The following is a 16,661-nucleotide window of genomic DNA, read 5'->3' as shown; positions in this document are numbered from 1 at the left end:
GAAGTATGAACCAAAACCGATGATGCGAACCAGTGAGGTCCCTTTCGAACGCTTCTCGAATATCCCAAAGGTTCTTTTCATCTTAAAAATCACATTCAACAATTAATGTTGCCACCGTTAAGACAAAGGTTTCACATTGACCCAAAGGAAACATAGGATTTTCCTTTCTTTTCAGTCAAAGAAAATGAACTTTTTTTTAACACGCAATCGATCACTTATATATTTAATTTTTATTAGAAATAAGATGATATTACAAAATTTAATATATCGATAATATTAAATATTATGATTTTTAATAAAAAAAATTATTGCTTATTATTTTCTTATTTAATGTCTTTGAAGTTTCAACAAAAGACATAAAAGGAAATATAGGATGAGTTCATCATCTCGGGGTTTGAAGTTTAACTCATTGCTTGAAGCCCAAATATAAGCTAACGAATTTTTTATAAATTAAATATTATTTTACCTAAAAAAAAAAACTAAATTTTTAGAGTATGTCAAACATGCTCTTAGAATTTGCTTGTAATGCAAGTTCAGCATGCTAAAACTTCAAATTGTCCTCGAAAAACCTAATTTGTGTAGTACGACCAAAAATTGGTATAATTTGGTCAGGAAATATAGAAACCCAATTTAAACCTAATTAAATTCTAAGACTACTAATCAATATTATAAATTGAGATTTCATTATCTATGCATGCTTTTTCTTTTGTGTGTGTAATCACGTACTTTCTTTATTTTAAAACACGTATCTTAATTTAAATAATATTTTCTCTTTAACCAGTTAACAACCAAATATAATTTAAATTTTATTAAGTATATTATTTATATAAAAAAACTTTAACTACTATTAAGTATAACAAGATATTTAATAATATTATTATGATGATATTGCATCAATTATGTTTTTAACTTTTTTAAAAGTAAAAGTTTAAACTATTATATTTTAATTTATATTTTTATTACTAATAAAATAATCTCCCCTGAATATACATTTGGGCTCCAAGCAATTGTATAGTTGGAGAAGCATTTGATAATAGTTTGGACTTTCAGTAAAGGTCTATCAATTGACTTACATATTGTATGACCCATACCCCAACAAAATTTTATTAGGCTCAAATTCAAAGTTCTTTTTTCCCATTTTACACCACCCTTGCAGAAATAAATTGTATTTATAAAAAATGCCAAAAAAGTGATTGATTAATATAATTCTCAGTACAATAAATAAAAACGAAATCCAAAAGGTGTCTCAATTGTTCTTGACCCACGATACATAATGGAATGAAGATTTAGGCCCAATTTAAATGTACTTTTTTCATAAGAATTTGGAAGTAAAAAACAAAACTAAACTTATTACAATTTTAATTCATTTTTTTCTGTAAATACTTATTAAAAGATTTATCCAACACAAATTTTTACCCGGTGGAAGCTAAATTGATAGCATCTGCACTTTCCACCTTGGCTCATTTATCATAGAGATCCCTTCTCTATCAGTCAATACAAGCTGGAAAGGGTAAATTGCTTCAGATATCGGATGATTGAAAATTTTGGCGGTTATAATGAATTGGCTGGTTCTGTGTCATATAAGATGTTGGCAGAGGCTTTGATTGTGCCATGTGCCTTCAATAATATATGCATTCGGCTACAAGATCCCCCCTTTTTATTTTCAAGACACTGTCTCTTAATAAAAATTGATCTTAGAATATATATATATATATATATATATATGCGCAATTTAGTGCAAATGGTTTTTGTTTCTCTTAACGACTAGTTACAATAAACAACACTGTGCTATCACACATTTTTTTTACCTTAAGATTATGTTTAAATATTTAAATTATTTTATATATATTAGATTTCTATATTTTTAATATGATGATTCATTAAATAGAAATATAATTTTTCTAATGTATGCTAAAAAAATACACATTAAAGAATAAAATAATAATAATATATATAATTTTTTATTATGTGTCTTTGATGACATTTAAAAAGTAATAAAAATGATAGTATTAACAAAGTGATATGATACTACTTGGAAACATTATTTGCTTTGAAGGAGGAAGATAGAGAATGTGATAAATTGATATTGGGTAGCTAAGGGCAGCGTTACTACATTTACCTACTCTGGAAAGTAAAACGGACTTCATCATGGGTTCAGAAGCAAGTAGCTGTATTTAGTGTTACTGCTCTTAAATAAATAGACCTACCACTACCATCTGGTAATTAAAGGATATTTACTAGTACAAAGCAAATAATACACTTTAATTTAATCGCTACCTGCTAAGGGCATAACAAATTAAATATTTAAAAGTTCTTTCATGCATCAACCATCAACCATCAACCATCAACCATCAAGCACAAGGTCCAAGTCAAAACAACAACACTTAGGCTGACCTGTAATGGAGTTTGAAGAGAGAGTGAAGGATAAGCAAAAGAAAGACAGTGGAACCAATAAGAGAGAGGACCAAAGCGGCAGTAACATGGCGACAATAGGCATCAAACACGTTGCACACTTTCATCCATTGCACGTGCGAGTTACCCTTCTGTCCTATCACTCCCACTGCAATGGCTGCTCCATTGGCCGAAAACAAAAGTGCCATGATCACAAGGTCTAGAAAGCTTTGCACCAACACAGCTACGTTACTTTTTCCACTCTTTCCTCCAATCACCCTCATCACCAATGAAACACCCGCATAGGAGCATGCTATTCCATTTGACACCAAGAAAAACCTATTCCACATTTACATTCACTTCACATCACACCAGAAAATACCAAAAAAAATAGGTGAATAGTTTAAAATATTTTCTTTAGTATTTGGGGTATAATTTTTTCTGCCTGTCTTTCACTAGTTAGATACATCTGTTACATATTTGAACATATGAATGAGTATCTTGAAAGAGTTCATATATAAAAATAATGGTTTCATTATTTTCACATAACTAATTAATTGAATGGTGTATATACCTAATAGTTTATTTTATTTCATATATGTACATATTACAAATAAAAATTATCAAATCATTAGTAAACAATGTATTAATATTTTATACTAATAACATATATAAAAAGAGTATACTTAAAATGAAAAGAAAAAGTTAGCGTGGACTGAGTGAGAAGAGCTTACACAATAGCAGACATGTATTGCCACTTAGCAGTGGCTGTGAATTGCATTCCAGCGTAGGAAATGATCTTAGTCTCTTTGTCAACGCCAACGATGATGGTGGCGACAAGAGTGAGTGAGAGGGCAAGAAAACGCAGCAAAACATCGTAAGGCCTTTCTCGGGTTGGCCCCTGCTCCACCACCTTCACATCGCTGTGGGTGTTCATGATAATGATACTACTCTTCACTTGAAGATAAAGATAGTGATGAAGGAGTAGTGAAAGTGTTTGAAATATAAGGAATTGATGAGGAAGAGAACGTTGCTGTTGTATGTATGTATGAATGAGAAAGGTGGGGAGGTTGGAGCTGCATTCAAGACAATTCGTACGGCCTCTGCCTATTTAATGTCATCAACCATCTTTCCTCAATGCTTCAATCCTTCCTCATTTTCTTTTTTAAATGTTTTGTACCACATCATATATTGTTAAATGGGTAATACCTAAAATTGACCATATGTATTAAAAATTCAATTTCAAGAACTAGACTCTATTCCTAGCTCAAGTGTGAGTGATAAAAGTAATTTAGTTCCAAATATTTTGGTCTGATATGTTTAAACCGTTGGCTAAGCATCTTAGGTTAACATAAATCATGACCTTTTATATTTCAATTGAGAGTTAGCATGTATCTACGGGTCACACACAAGACTATTTCTTAAAAATAATGCTTAGAAGTATGTAAGTAGTATATTATGTATGATAATATTTATTTGAAGTTATGTGCATATGATATTATTTAGTAGTAGTTATTTAGCTCTCCCTCGTATTGACTTGCAAGGATATTTGACAAATTATGTTTTCTTTTAGGGATTTTGGACCCAAGCATGAGGCAGAACAAAATATTAGGCCTTCAGGCACATCCAAATTACTTAAGGTAGGATCCATAATATTTTGATCAAATTCTGCTTTCTTTTATGGATTTAGGAATTAGAATGCAAGGATTTTTAAGTTTTTTTGGTTTATTTTGATCAAAGAATGCAAGGATTAAAACAAAATATTAGGCATTGTGGCATTTTAAAATTCTACAAGTTGATTGTCATTGCGTAAACTTGAAAAAAAAAATATATTCTTTTTAAATTAACAGTTATTATTATTTTAATATTTTAAAAATTAAATAATATTTATTTTTTTTTAAAATAGATCACTAACTTCTATTATATATTATACATATTTAATATAAAATTAATAATAATTATTATTTTTTATATATAAACATATAAAATAATCTCTTAATTTAAAGGCATAGTAAAAATTAGCATTCCATAAAAGAAAACAGACTTTAATTTGGACCTTTACCAATTTTTTGGCCAACGGCCCTTGATACTCCCCTAGTCTTTCTAATTGGGCTCAGTCCTAAAGCTTTTCTGGGCTGAAGGAAAGCCCAAAACTGAATCTTCGGCTCCGTGAGCAGCGACATTGATACCCTGCAAATTATTAGGGTGTGCAATTTCTATTGTTGTTCCCTCGATTACTCTGAAGAAACTTCATCTTCCAACAATGAAGAAGAATGAGGAACGAAGCGGTAATCACAAGAACAAGAAGAAACACATAATAATGAAGAAGAAGAAGAACATTTCGAGGTTGGGAGGAAGTGGGCTTTCTCTGGACGCTTTCGCCAATGCGAAATCCAAGAACAATCAGTATAACCCTGCTCTCATAAGTATGTACGATTTTCTCTTTTTTATCCGCTCAACTTCTTCTCAATGCTTTCAACCCTATATGGTTTTTTGTGTCTTCTATATTGGCCATTCATTTCAGTTATACTTTGCTTTTCGCGAGACGAATAGAAGATTGGGAAAAACATAAAATGCGGGGCATCTTCTTCGTTTCTGTTACTTTTAAGTTCTGACAAAAATACTTTTTTGACGTTGAAATTGTTAGGTGGCGAGTGGTTATTGGCTTCAATTGAATGATTAGCTGGAATTTTGATTGTGTATAATAGATTATATTCTTTTGATTATTCCTGTTGAGTATGAGAATTGATGAAGAAACATCTATTTTTTATGTTCAATAATATCTTCAATCTAGAAAGTGATTAATGATGCTAGTTGTGCTAATTTTCGAATTTTCTTTATTCGTTGCACATATTTTTCTGCCAGCGAACGTTTAAAATCATGCACGATGATTTTATGTGGTCTTTAGGACATGGTGTTTCCTGTCATGATAATTCTGTTTATATCCTTATGCAGACTTATGAATTGAGATGAGAATGGTGGTAACATTATAACTTAAGTTCCTTTGTCATTTAACGGTACTCACTTCTCATGGATGTTCTTTCTTTTTTGTCAGAGAAGCAAAGGGAGTTCTATAAGAACGCTAAGAATGTGAATAAGTTTAAGAAGTTGTTAAAGCAGCAAAACCAGCAAAATGATCCTTCCTTGGCCCAGAGACTTGTTAAGGTCTGATATCACATTAGCTACTTGTTTTGAGGTTGTTAACATAATTGTCAAAGTGACGATGCCTAAGAACTTGCTTACACTCATAAATTACTCTGTTGAATGTGTATTTTTTTGGTATACTATTCATTTTCCTTTCTGTTTGCTCTTTACAGAATGTGAATGAAAGTGAAGAGGATATTGAAAAGAGTGAGAGGAGAAACAAGAAGAATAGCGCCCTTAGTTTGGAAGAATTGTACAAGAAGAAGCATGAAGAGAAAAAGAAAGAAAGAATGGAGAAAGAGGCAATCCTTCAGGTTAAAAAGGAAGAGAGAGAACGTACTGAAGCACGGAGAAAGGCTATGCGGGAAAAAATGCTCAAGAAAACACGGAAAGGGCAGCCTGTAATGAAATACAGAATTGAGCATCTTTTGGAGACTATTCAAGGTTCAACTAAAAATGCAGCTGACAGTAAATCCTGAGTAGCGGATTAGTAGAAGGCCAATTCTGAAAAGCATTCCTTCTGTTGAATTTTATCAGCTAACTTAGTGACATAAAACATGGATAGAACAGTTACTGAGGATTAATGGTGGGAATATATTGATTATAGCAAATTTGATTATGCAGTGTTTCAGGTTATTCTGTTATTCATCGGAATTTTGTCCAGACAATTAGTTACCGGCTTCACCTATGTCTTGGTTGTATCAAATTTTGTACCAGAATTGATGCCGGTAATTTCTATGCAATACCCGTGATAATCGCGGTGAGCAATAAGTTGACATGCGCCAATACGGAAACAGTTAAATATGAAATAAAGAATGTTTATCATGTAAATTTTCTTCAATTTAATTAATCTATTGGTTATATAGTTGAGTCCATAAATCTGTATCTTGTCTGCTATGTTTCTGGTAAATACAATCCAAACGCAGTAGAGAATAATGGTAGTTGCATATATTTTCTCGGAACTCAGGGAAGGTAACTTGAGAGAAATTTCATTGGTAATCAACTCCAATTCTTTATACAACTTTTCATAAATGAAATTCGTTGAAAATTCAACTACACGAGATATATGAGAAAAAACATTATACAGCCATCATCTGCGGGAAAAGGAGAACCGCAAATGCTTGTAGATCCTAATTGATATGCAAACTAAATAACACTTGCATGTGGGTATATCTCTGATTGAAATGCAGCTTTTATTTCATTCGATTCAATTGCATGGACAGAGAGTAACTAAATAAAAAAGTGTTTATCTACTTTTGGCGATATATATATATTACAAAAGATAAAATCACAAACGGTAAGGGAACAAGAGGATGAAAATTACCCGATGCACACAAAACTCAAGGCCAGCGATACACCACAACCCGCTTCCTAGGAGAGCAGATGAGCATGAGAGTGACAGCAATTACCAGTGCCATCACAAGTCCCATGAAATCAATACATATCTCTTTGCAAGCCATTGCTATGTGCCTTCCTCTTAGTGTAAGTCCTGCTCTTCAATAAAGGAGCTAAGGCAAAATAAGTTCATTTATGCCCATGGCATTCTTGTTATTTTTGTTCACGACTTGACTATTTTAATCTACCAATTGACTTATTATTATGAGCTCCATTGCAAGTCTATATAACTTTATTTAATTATAATTTACGAAGCTTCTCAGGACGGATCCTTGCATTGCATGGTGGTTGAGTTATGCTAAGGTCGACTCAATGAAAGGGCATGGTGTACTAATATTCATTTTATGTTAACTAATCTCTGCTTTGTTTTCAAATTGAAAAAAAAAAGCACCCCATTTTTCTAATTGACTTTCTGAACCCCCTATAATACGCAAGATTCTTTATATTATATTTTCAATTTCATACACAAGATTCTTTTCCTCAACTTGTATTATATACTAACCTCATGTACCATTTTTGTAGGGATTAAGCCTAGGCTTAACTTTTAGTTGATGACTTGAGCACTCCGTGCAGAAGGTTCCCAGTTAGGTTCCAAAAATTTAAGATTTAGTTACGCTGTCTAGAGTCAAACCAAAGTCTATTCAATCAACCAATTTCGATGAAAATCAGTATATTATTTATTCCTCATCATGAGATAAAATGCGTTTTGTTTTAAATCCATCTTAAATTAAATTGGAAAAATCTCCTTAACTGTAGACGGGAAAAGGAACAGAGAAAACCAAATCGGTCGTTTTTTTATTATTTTTACTAATTTTCATACCAAATATTTGACTAATCGAGATTCTCTCTCCACACCCACACATTAATAGGTTAAACTACATGTTCTATTAATTATTAATTTTCTTAGTAGTCTAGTTACAGTCAGAAACCGAGCAAACCAACCAAACAAATTAGGTGACATGTTTGACAAAAAAATAAAAGTAAAAAAGGATTACGTGACATGTTCTATTAATGAGAGAGATGCGTGAGAAAAACAAGTTCAAATTTTTGGTTGGGTTGCACCTGAAATTGACACTGTGAAACTAAATGGAAATGAAACTCATTACCCACACGGCACTGGCAAAATTATGTTGAAATCACATAAACCCTTTTTAAATTTCGCGAAGAGCCACACGTTAAAAATTCATATCAAAACTATGTACTTTAATAATAAAAGAAAAAACCCTCTCTGAAAATATAATCTGAAAACTTTGAATATGTAACAGCCAAGAAAGATTTTACCGTAACGATGACCGGAGCAAGTACCGACAATTGAATTCAGCCGAGAGCCCAACGATGAGGGGAGAGGCGTTAAAGATAACGCTGCTTCTTTTTTTTTTTTTTTTGTTACAAAAAAAAGTGATAATATCATTTTAATTATTAGTATAAAATGAATAAAAAAATAAAAGTATTTACAAAGATTTTGTAAAAAAAAAAATCCCATAAATGGTTACATAAGCCTTATTACAAGTCCGGTCTATTCATTAATTAATTATAGTTTATATGATATTTTGTGACAACAATTTTATTTGTATTTTTTTTGCTACTAATCTTAAACAAAATTGAAGAAACTCCAGAACAGAAAGCCAATTCAGATTATAAAGTGGAATATTAATGTACCGATGTATAATTACCATTACTCCAACTTTAAAGATATTATACCAATCATTTTGACAAAGAAAATAATAATAATTTTTGTATTGAGAGGGACGATTAAAGTAAATACTTTTTTTAATTATATACGTTAATGTGTGTATGTGAATTTCAAGATCCCTTTTTACTCCACTCGATACATGCTTTTTTTTTATTTGGATGAATAAAAAGGAAGGAAGAAGTTAATTAATTTTTTATTTAGTCGAGACAAAAGTAAAAGAAAATAAAAGGATTGCTTTTCCTTTTAAGTGATAAAACATATATTGTCTTTTTGAAAAATAGTAAAATAAAGCACCTTTTCTTTTAACCTTTTAATTTAACAGATAAATATAGTACTTTTAAATTTGAATCGAAAATTTTGTAATCGAAAAAATAATTATTAAATCTTATTATGAATAGTTAAAATTAAAATATAAAAGATATATATTAAGAAAAACAACTTTTAAAACATAGGTTATTTTACAGAACGTTGAGGTGTTAATCTAATTTTATTTAATAGGTGTGTGCTTTGAGCTTCTCTACTCAGATAGATTAGTGTAGTTGTCCCCCTCGATTCCTCAAATCGAATAGCCCAATACACATATTTTAGTAAGAAATTAAAGTATTTCAGGTATTTAGTATTGTGGGCTGGGCTGAAATACCACCCATGATTTCACCAAGTACACTTGATGAGGCCCTAAAATAAAGATCAACCCATGGCCCGGGCAATTAGAAAAAAAGAATCACATTACACCGTACGTAATTGGAATGCCAGAGACGTAATAGAATCATTCATCTGATAATTTAAGTTTTTAGAACAATTAATTTGTAACATGATGTTTTTAAACTTGGACATCTAAATGGTCCAAAATTGACTCCTCATTGCTTGTTAAAATGAAAGAGTTTTAAGGTGGGAATGGGTACCTAGCAAAGTGCAAGGCAAAACTGATAACTCTGAGCTGCAGCGTGCATGGTAACTTTTGTAATGATACAGCATCCATTTGCAACTGTAATGTAATAAGTGTGGGAGAGAATAGTGAGATCGGAATGAAAGATATGGAACAGGGAACTGAGAGTGAATTAATGATCAAAGGACCATAGTAATAAGAGAATATAAATGATGATGATCATGAACATGAAACGTGCGGCCATCATTAACTAATGAAACGAGGCCTCACTACTCGGCACACCTTCACCCTTTTCTTTCACTGCTTTTTCTTTATTGATTGGATAAGTTTTGTGGGGACCAAAGTGTCCGTGCAACATAATGTTCTTGTCTTGCCTACTTGTCCTGCCCCCACGTTGTCATCTCTTTTTCTCTTTCATTTTCAATTTCATCAAAAAATATGTTCTCACTCTCTTCTCATAAATTTAATTGACATAAACCATGGTAGTGTAGGGTTCTGTTGGGAGGCTACTTACTCTACTTAGAAAAGAATCTGAAAATAAAAATTTGTTTGATTATTAATAGAGAATTAGATTAGATTATTACTGGGTAACTCTTATTAGGTGGGTAGTGGTGTGTTGTAAAAAAGAGAAGTTGAATGAAGCAAAAAGCTGGGGACACCATCCAGTGTCACCGAATCTATCACGTGGCTCACCAGTCGAGGCCCTCCTCCTTCCTCTCTTTCCCCGAAAAACATTGAATGAAAAGCAGATGTCACCACCACACCTGAGCCATTTACCTTTGTAGCCAACTTACCATTCTACATTTTTACCTTTTATTATTAATTTCAACAAATTTTAAAATCCTCAACAATAAATCTTGTATTAATATTTTACTCGAATACTTGAATAAGTTCATAGTTTTATTTTAATTCATTTGATAAAGATATTTCTATAAAAAAATTATTATGTTAACCTGTGTAGTTAATATTTTTCAAAAAATATATAATACCTTAAAGGCTAAATAACGAGATAAAAAAACATTTTATCTCTTTTTCTGTATACATATTTTATCCCTAAAAGATTTATTTTTATATTTTGGTCAACATATCTTAAAAGCTAAAATATCTTCGTTCTTTTGCTTTATCAAAAATGGCAGTGCCACAAAATTTGGGCCATTCACCAAATAGCCTGCCTAAGCCACCTAAAATCTGATAGCTCTCCTCCGCAAGTAAAATTTTAAAAAGCTTACAGCTCCTCCAGTCCTCAGTGAGAGAGAGCTCCAAAGATTCATTTGCAGGCTTTTAGCCTTTTTGACACCCCTTCGAATTTGAATTTAGCAAGCTGTAAAATAATCATGCTCCGGTAAAAACACAGCAAGCTTATATTTCCTCTCTTTTTCAGCTAATATGAGTAAAAAGCCTACGAACTAAGATGCCTCATGATTCAGTAGCGTAAAATGATAGAGTAAAAGTAATAAAAATCGTGAAATATTACATAAAACCTGTTTATTTTGTGTCTGATTCTATACTTTCGATAGTTTATCGAAAATAAACCACTTTATGGGGATATTTTACTAAGCACAACGTAGTCCGATATCAAAACCAAGGTTTTGATCCAAGGCCTAAAGTCCAATGAAAACAAATTAACATAGCTCCAACCATTCCATGGGACTACGGAAACCTCTTGAACAGTAACACCATTTTTGGTTTCACACAATATTCGCGTTAGAAGTCGGTGGCTCATCCCAACTGTGTTTAGCTTCGAATTACTATTGAATCAAACAAGAAAGAGCAACATGCAATGGCATATATGCATCAAAATGCGAAGAAACAACAAAACTGCGTTAGATTATGAATATTATTCCCCGGGAAGGCTAATAGTGATAAATGTGTCCAACATCCTACTACGAAAGGCGAAGCTGACATACAAATAAATTGAACTATTGAAGCCCGTAAATATTACAGTATGAAGAATATAACAATTGTATCTAATGCACGTACAACAACATAGTTTAGATCTCTTTATTAATTAGTAAATTCGCATATCCCGTAGCTCAGCCAAAGTGTAAAATGAATGGCAATCGAGCTCAAGCTTTCTTCTGTTTACTCTCCTGTACCAAGCTCAACCACAAACCATAACTACAACTGCATAAGCCAGGCAACAGTAAATTCACTACTGAGCATGTACCTGCCATCAACTTCCCAAATCAAATTGGCATCAGTCCCTTGGCTCAGTCCACACAGCACGATCACTGAAGCCTTAGTGAAGAATCATCTTCCATTGTCCACACAAAACCATGCATGCCCAACTCTTATGGCTCAATCCACAGCACAATCACTCAAGCCTTAATGAAGAATCATCTTCCATTGTCCAGACAAAACCAGGCATGTCTAACCTTGGTCCGGCAATAGTCCTGTATATGTAAAGCTTCTCAACTGGACAACTCTCTGGCCTCTTGTCTGGAGGTCCTCTTTCATCAATGACTTCAACATTAAGTCTGGGCATTTTCTGACCCAGAAGCTTACATGCTCCATAACTCACTGAGCAGGAGGACATCCAAAGGGATCGCATTGTCTCCAGCTTTGCAGCATTGGCCAAAAGGGCCTTGTCACCAAAGGGGCAGTCCATGATCTCCAGCTTCCTAAGATTCTCACACCCAGTCAGCACATGATGAAGTCCCAAATCACTATCCCCAGCAAAAGCCACAGATAGCATCTCCAGCTTCTTCCCATAAGTCCCAATATACTCAAAAACACGATCAGTAAGGAGACCAGATAAGGATAGGCGTCGAAGATCCTTGCAATGCTCTACAATAGCTCCAAAACCGGAATCCAGTGGTTCATGCGTAAGATAGTCAGGAGTTCGAGGCTCAATAATACACAGGCGAAAACGGGTAAAATTAGGCCTATTACTTGCAATTGTATGTAGGGCTGCATTAGACATTTGACGACAAAAATATAGAACTGACTGGAGCTTGGGGCAACCTTCAGACACAGAGACAAGGCCCTGTTCTGTCAACGCAACATTTGGTTCCAAACCATATGGGTCAGATGGAAACACCCTCAGCTCCCTTAGATCCTTGCATGACGCAGAAAGGGCATAAAGACCGGTATCTTCTATGTAATCCAGCACCTGTAGCACAAGAATTTGAAGCATGAGTCCAGTCACTGAATCTGAGATGCAGTACATACATGTGACAATGAATGGAAAACATCACGTAAATAAGACATACCCATAACCGCAACAAATTTGGGCACTGACTGATAAGCCTGATAAGATCGGAGCTCTGAATAGTAGCATAACTCAAGTTTAATGATGTTAGCCTGGAACAGACAGGATAGACAGCTGGAAGGTAGGATGGGAGCACATCCCAAAAGCCAGACAAGCTCTTCAATTGCTTGCACCCAGAGAATGCCGCTTCCAGGTTTGAGAAGACCTCAGGTCGCATCTCAGTTGAGTAGACACCTGTGCCTAACTCAACCAGCTGAGGGCACCGGGAAAGCAGGTTGGGTAATTTATCGAGGGGCACAGCACGATTGAGGCGGAGAGTACGCACATCGGGACACCTCCCAAGCAGGCGCTCAAGCGCAGACAAACTCACCTCATTGCCTAAGCAAGAGATGTTAAGTGAAACAAGTGATGTGTAGGAATCAGGAAAATAGCTTAGCCAATGCCCACTAAGGTCCTCCACTTCACTCTCCTGCAAATCCAACTCCCTCAAATTCCTACAAAGTATAAGCAGACAGTGGATTTATCAGTGACAGAGTCAATACACTTATTTGAGAAACTGGCATTCTCTGGGTTTCTTAAAAATAATTTAGTAAATTAAACCAAAGAGAGCCATAACTTAACATCACTGTTATTGACAATGACTCCATATTAGCACTATTATCCCATACAACACTAAATTGCACCAAGCATAAAACAAAAGAATTGAACAAACGGAAATAAGTTTTACCCAAATGGTTCAGACCAACACCTCAAATCCTTCATCAAACAAAAAAATTGTCCCTCTCCGCAGGAAAGTTTCCCACCAAGAATAGAGGGAAAACATTCAGGCTCCACATTTAAATAACGGAAAAATAAAATAACCGGGATGCAAGTGAAATCAACAGCTAAAAAAAATTAACGATCCAAATTTTAAAAACACAATGAACCCAAGCAACAACAACAACAACATCGCATCTCGTGGAAACCAAACTACAACAGTCATTATACCAAAACGTTGAAAAGCAAAACCCCGAAATCACAATACTAAGGCAAATAACTAGAGAACCAAAATCAACCACACTCGGTTCAAAAACTTCATTTTTTTAAAGAAAAAAGCACCAAAACATAAACTATACAGAAAAGCGTAATGAATGTTCGAAAGGGAAGGAGGAAGAGGGATCCAACATAAACCTGGAAAAACGAATAAAAATAACGACAACTCTGTCGAATTCACCGTAACGCCAATTCTAAGTACTCATTAATAAAACAAATGAATAAATAAAAACCGATAGAACATAATTCTGCTTCGAATATCTTTTATTGGAACTAAGCCCTAACTCGAAGACTTGGTAAAAATCCGAAATATTAAACATCTCATTTCACTTAACGGTCAACACAAATGAGTCAAACCCGGCCATAAATACGCCAACTAAAACCTTGAACGGCGAGAGAGTCACCGTCATAACTTGCAACATTACAAAACCACGCAGAAGCGAAGATCCGAACTCGAAGATCTTCCGGCGACGAGAGAACACGTTAGCTACTAACTACCAATAAAAATCCACAAACTCCAGCGAAGTAAAAACGCATTTCAATCAAGAGTGTCCAGTTCGTTTCACTTAACTAAATGTAAAACTCGCTCCAACAAAACGCAAACACAAACCAACCAAAAAGCGAAAAAAAAAAAAAAAGAAGAGAAGAACGACATAAAAAAAAACCTGCAGTTGGCAGCAATGGCGGCAAGTCCATCAGTAGTGAAACCCTCGCAAGAGGTGAGGACCAAAACCTTGAAGTTTTTGAAGGATTTAGCAATGAGCTCCAAGCTCTCGTCGGTAATGACCATTCTCTTGAGCCTGATCTCCGCGAGCCACGGAAAGGCACAAGACATGGCGGCGATCCAAGGGCAAACGTAACCGCCCCAGCCGTCAGGTACCAAACTGAAGTCCGCGAAGTGTGGCTTCCCTTTCAACGCAATGGATCTCACCTCCGGGAAGCGCTTGATCACCATCATAGGGCTCACTGCGTAGCAGTTTCCAACAAAAACCTTCTTCCTACAGCACCGTTCGATCTCGTACCACGACTTGCACACAAGTGAGATCGCGTTTCGGTCCTTCTCGCACTCAATGAAGGAGAACACGTGCTCCAGCACCTCTTCAGGGAACGAGTACGCCATTCTCTTCATGTGGAAAAAACAACAAACAGAGGACCTCTCCCGATGAACGGCGTCGTCTTGTGTCAAACAGTAGGAGCGACAAATGTGGCGCAGTGGCACTGTTAGATCTGAAACGCCATTAACAAGTTCGTAGTTGCTAGAAAAAGAGTAGCATGTGATGTGAGTGAGAGAAAGACGGAGAGAGAGGATAAGGAGTTTATGCTGTGCCCGGTAAGGTTAGAATTTAACTATGGTTAAATAGGTGGTGGAGACTGAAGAGGAGTTTTGTTGTGAAGAGAGGTATCGGCAATTATGAAGAAGACACGTGGTGACAGAAATTGATAGGAGGCGTTGGATTGGCGGTGTAAGAAGCTGATCTTATCCGTTGAGAGGGATGGAAGAGCAGCCGCAGAAAACGGGTGTACGTAAAAGCCGTGGACCAAATGGGGAGCGATATTTTTACTTGTCGTTATTTTCTCGCGACTCGTCGAAATGGAAAGACCGACAAGGTTTTATCGCGGAGAGGGGTTTGATAAAGTGTTATCATGTGTACCGAAGCGGGTGTGGAAGGGAATCTCATGATTCGCGTTGCACGGCTGGATCTGAAGAGATGGGGAGGAGGATACGGTGGGGACCACCTCTGATGCTGGGACATTATATATTTTCTTCAGTCCTAAAAGAAAATGTGTTATTTATATTTATTGAGGGAATGAATGATATGAAGTGGAGTCTCGAAATCATGACATCATGGCCGTCCAATCATATGTGACTGTTTCATTCTCTGATTCTAACAGTCAGATATTTGTTTCCAGTTTCACACACATTTCGTATCCAACTTATTTTCTTACTCAATCAGACCCCCCAAAACAAACCTTGGTCCACTTTATTTATACACTCTCTCTAATCTAATCATCCATTCCATTATTTACCATATGGTCATGCTACCACTACCAATGAGACCGCATTAGTTAACCTCACTCTGCAATTGTGAAAATATACTATCACCAATCAATGTGTAATATTGTATTATCATAATTCCTATGTTACCCTTTTTTTCTCTATAAATAATCATGTTTTGTTTAAAGCAAAACAGTTTTAGTGAACTTGGATCTCACCTAATTTAGGTGAGACTTAATTTCGATATCAGCCAACTTCAAAATACACTTGTGTGTCCATTTCAAATACGGCACTCTTGAAAATATTCTATTATCTATTATCCTCTATACACGTTTATCACCCATCTACTTTTTCCTTGACGCTATTGTCATCCTTTTTTTCTTTTAAAATGATTTTTTGGTACACATGTGAATGCTCTCTGTCTGGTATTTATTTTTAAAAAAAATCAATTTCGTCTCACTTTTTTCATATGAATAAAACCAAAATAATGCAATATGATATACAAATATGAGTTGACGCGTTGTATGTATTTAAATTTTACAGTAGCAGTAATAATAATAATAATAATATATTTGTTTGAGTATGAAAAAGAAAAAAAATACATACTTAGATTTATTATTATTACTATTTAAAATGCTAAAATGGAACTTTATGGAAAATATTACCATGAGCAGAGACTTTAAGGAAAAAGCAGGGTACCCATCAGCGCGAATGAAGGATTCTACAATGCGCAGGTTCAATTAATTGAAGGTATTATTGGTTGTTAAATGACTGTGTTGGGGAATTTAATTTGAAAATCTACAAAATCATTGGAGTACCAAACCCTCGAATAGCATACAAATCTCCAGTAAAACATCCCCTCAATCACGTGAACGCGAACCTTTTTACCCTGTTGGTCAATGATCTTTATGTT

At 34.6% G+C, this 16,661-nt stretch overlaps 3 protein-coding genes across 3 annotated transcripts; 1 reads left to right on the top strand and 2 right to left on the bottom strand.

The window, feature by feature from the left end:
* Positions 1–2,123: 2,123 nt before the first annotated feature.
* On the bottom strand, positions 2,124–3,349 carry LOC113863746 (CASP-like protein 1E1). The gene is made up of 2 exons (XM_027497432.1): positions 3,126–3,349; positions 2,124–2,730 (listed from the first exon to the last, which is right to left on the bottom strand). Exons 1-2 carry the CDS (start codon positions 3,326–3,328, stop codon positions 2,385–2,387), a joined length of 549 nt encoding a protein of 182 aa, XP_027353233.1. The 5' UTR covers positions 3,329–3,349; the 3' UTR covers positions 2,124–2,384.
* A 1,247-nt stretch (positions 3,350–4,596) lies between these two features.
* Positions 4,597–6,026, top strand: LOC113863367 (rRNA-processing protein FYV7). The gene is made up of 3 exons (XM_027496924.1): positions 4,597–4,817; positions 5,447–5,556; positions 5,709–6,026. Exons 1-3 carry the CDS (start codon positions 4,655–4,657, stop codon positions 6,012–6,014), a joined length of 579 nt encoding a protein of 192 aa, XP_027352725.1. The 5' UTR covers positions 4,597–4,654; the 3' UTR covers positions 6,015–6,026.
* A 5,249-nt stretch (positions 6,027–11,275) lies between these two features.
* Positions 11,276–15,075, bottom strand: LOC113861278 (protein TRANSPORT INHIBITOR RESPONSE 1-like). The gene is made up of 3 exons (XM_027493991.1): positions 14,418–15,075; positions 12,722–13,214; positions 11,276–12,621 (listed from the first exon to the last, which is right to left on the bottom strand). Exons 1-3 carry the CDS (start codon positions 14,879–14,881, stop codon positions 11,824–11,826), a joined length of 1,755 nt encoding a protein of 584 aa, XP_027349792.1. The 5' UTR covers positions 14,882–15,075; the 3' UTR covers positions 11,276–11,823.
* Between the last annotated feature and the right edge of the window lie 1,586 nt (positions 15,076–16,661).

This window comes from Abrus precatorius, unplaced genomic scaffold (assembly GCF_003935025.1).
Source record: "Abrus precatorius isolate BTA unplaced genomic scaffold, Abrus_2018 Scaffold3, whole genome shotgun sequence".
In the NCBI taxonomy this organism is placed as follows: Eukaryota; Viridiplantae; Streptophyta; class Magnoliopsida; order Fabales; family Fabaceae; genus Abrus; species Abrus precatorius.
The sequence above is the reverse complement of the archived record's forward strand: the minus strand, read 5'-3'. Positions and strand labels throughout refer to the sequence as shown.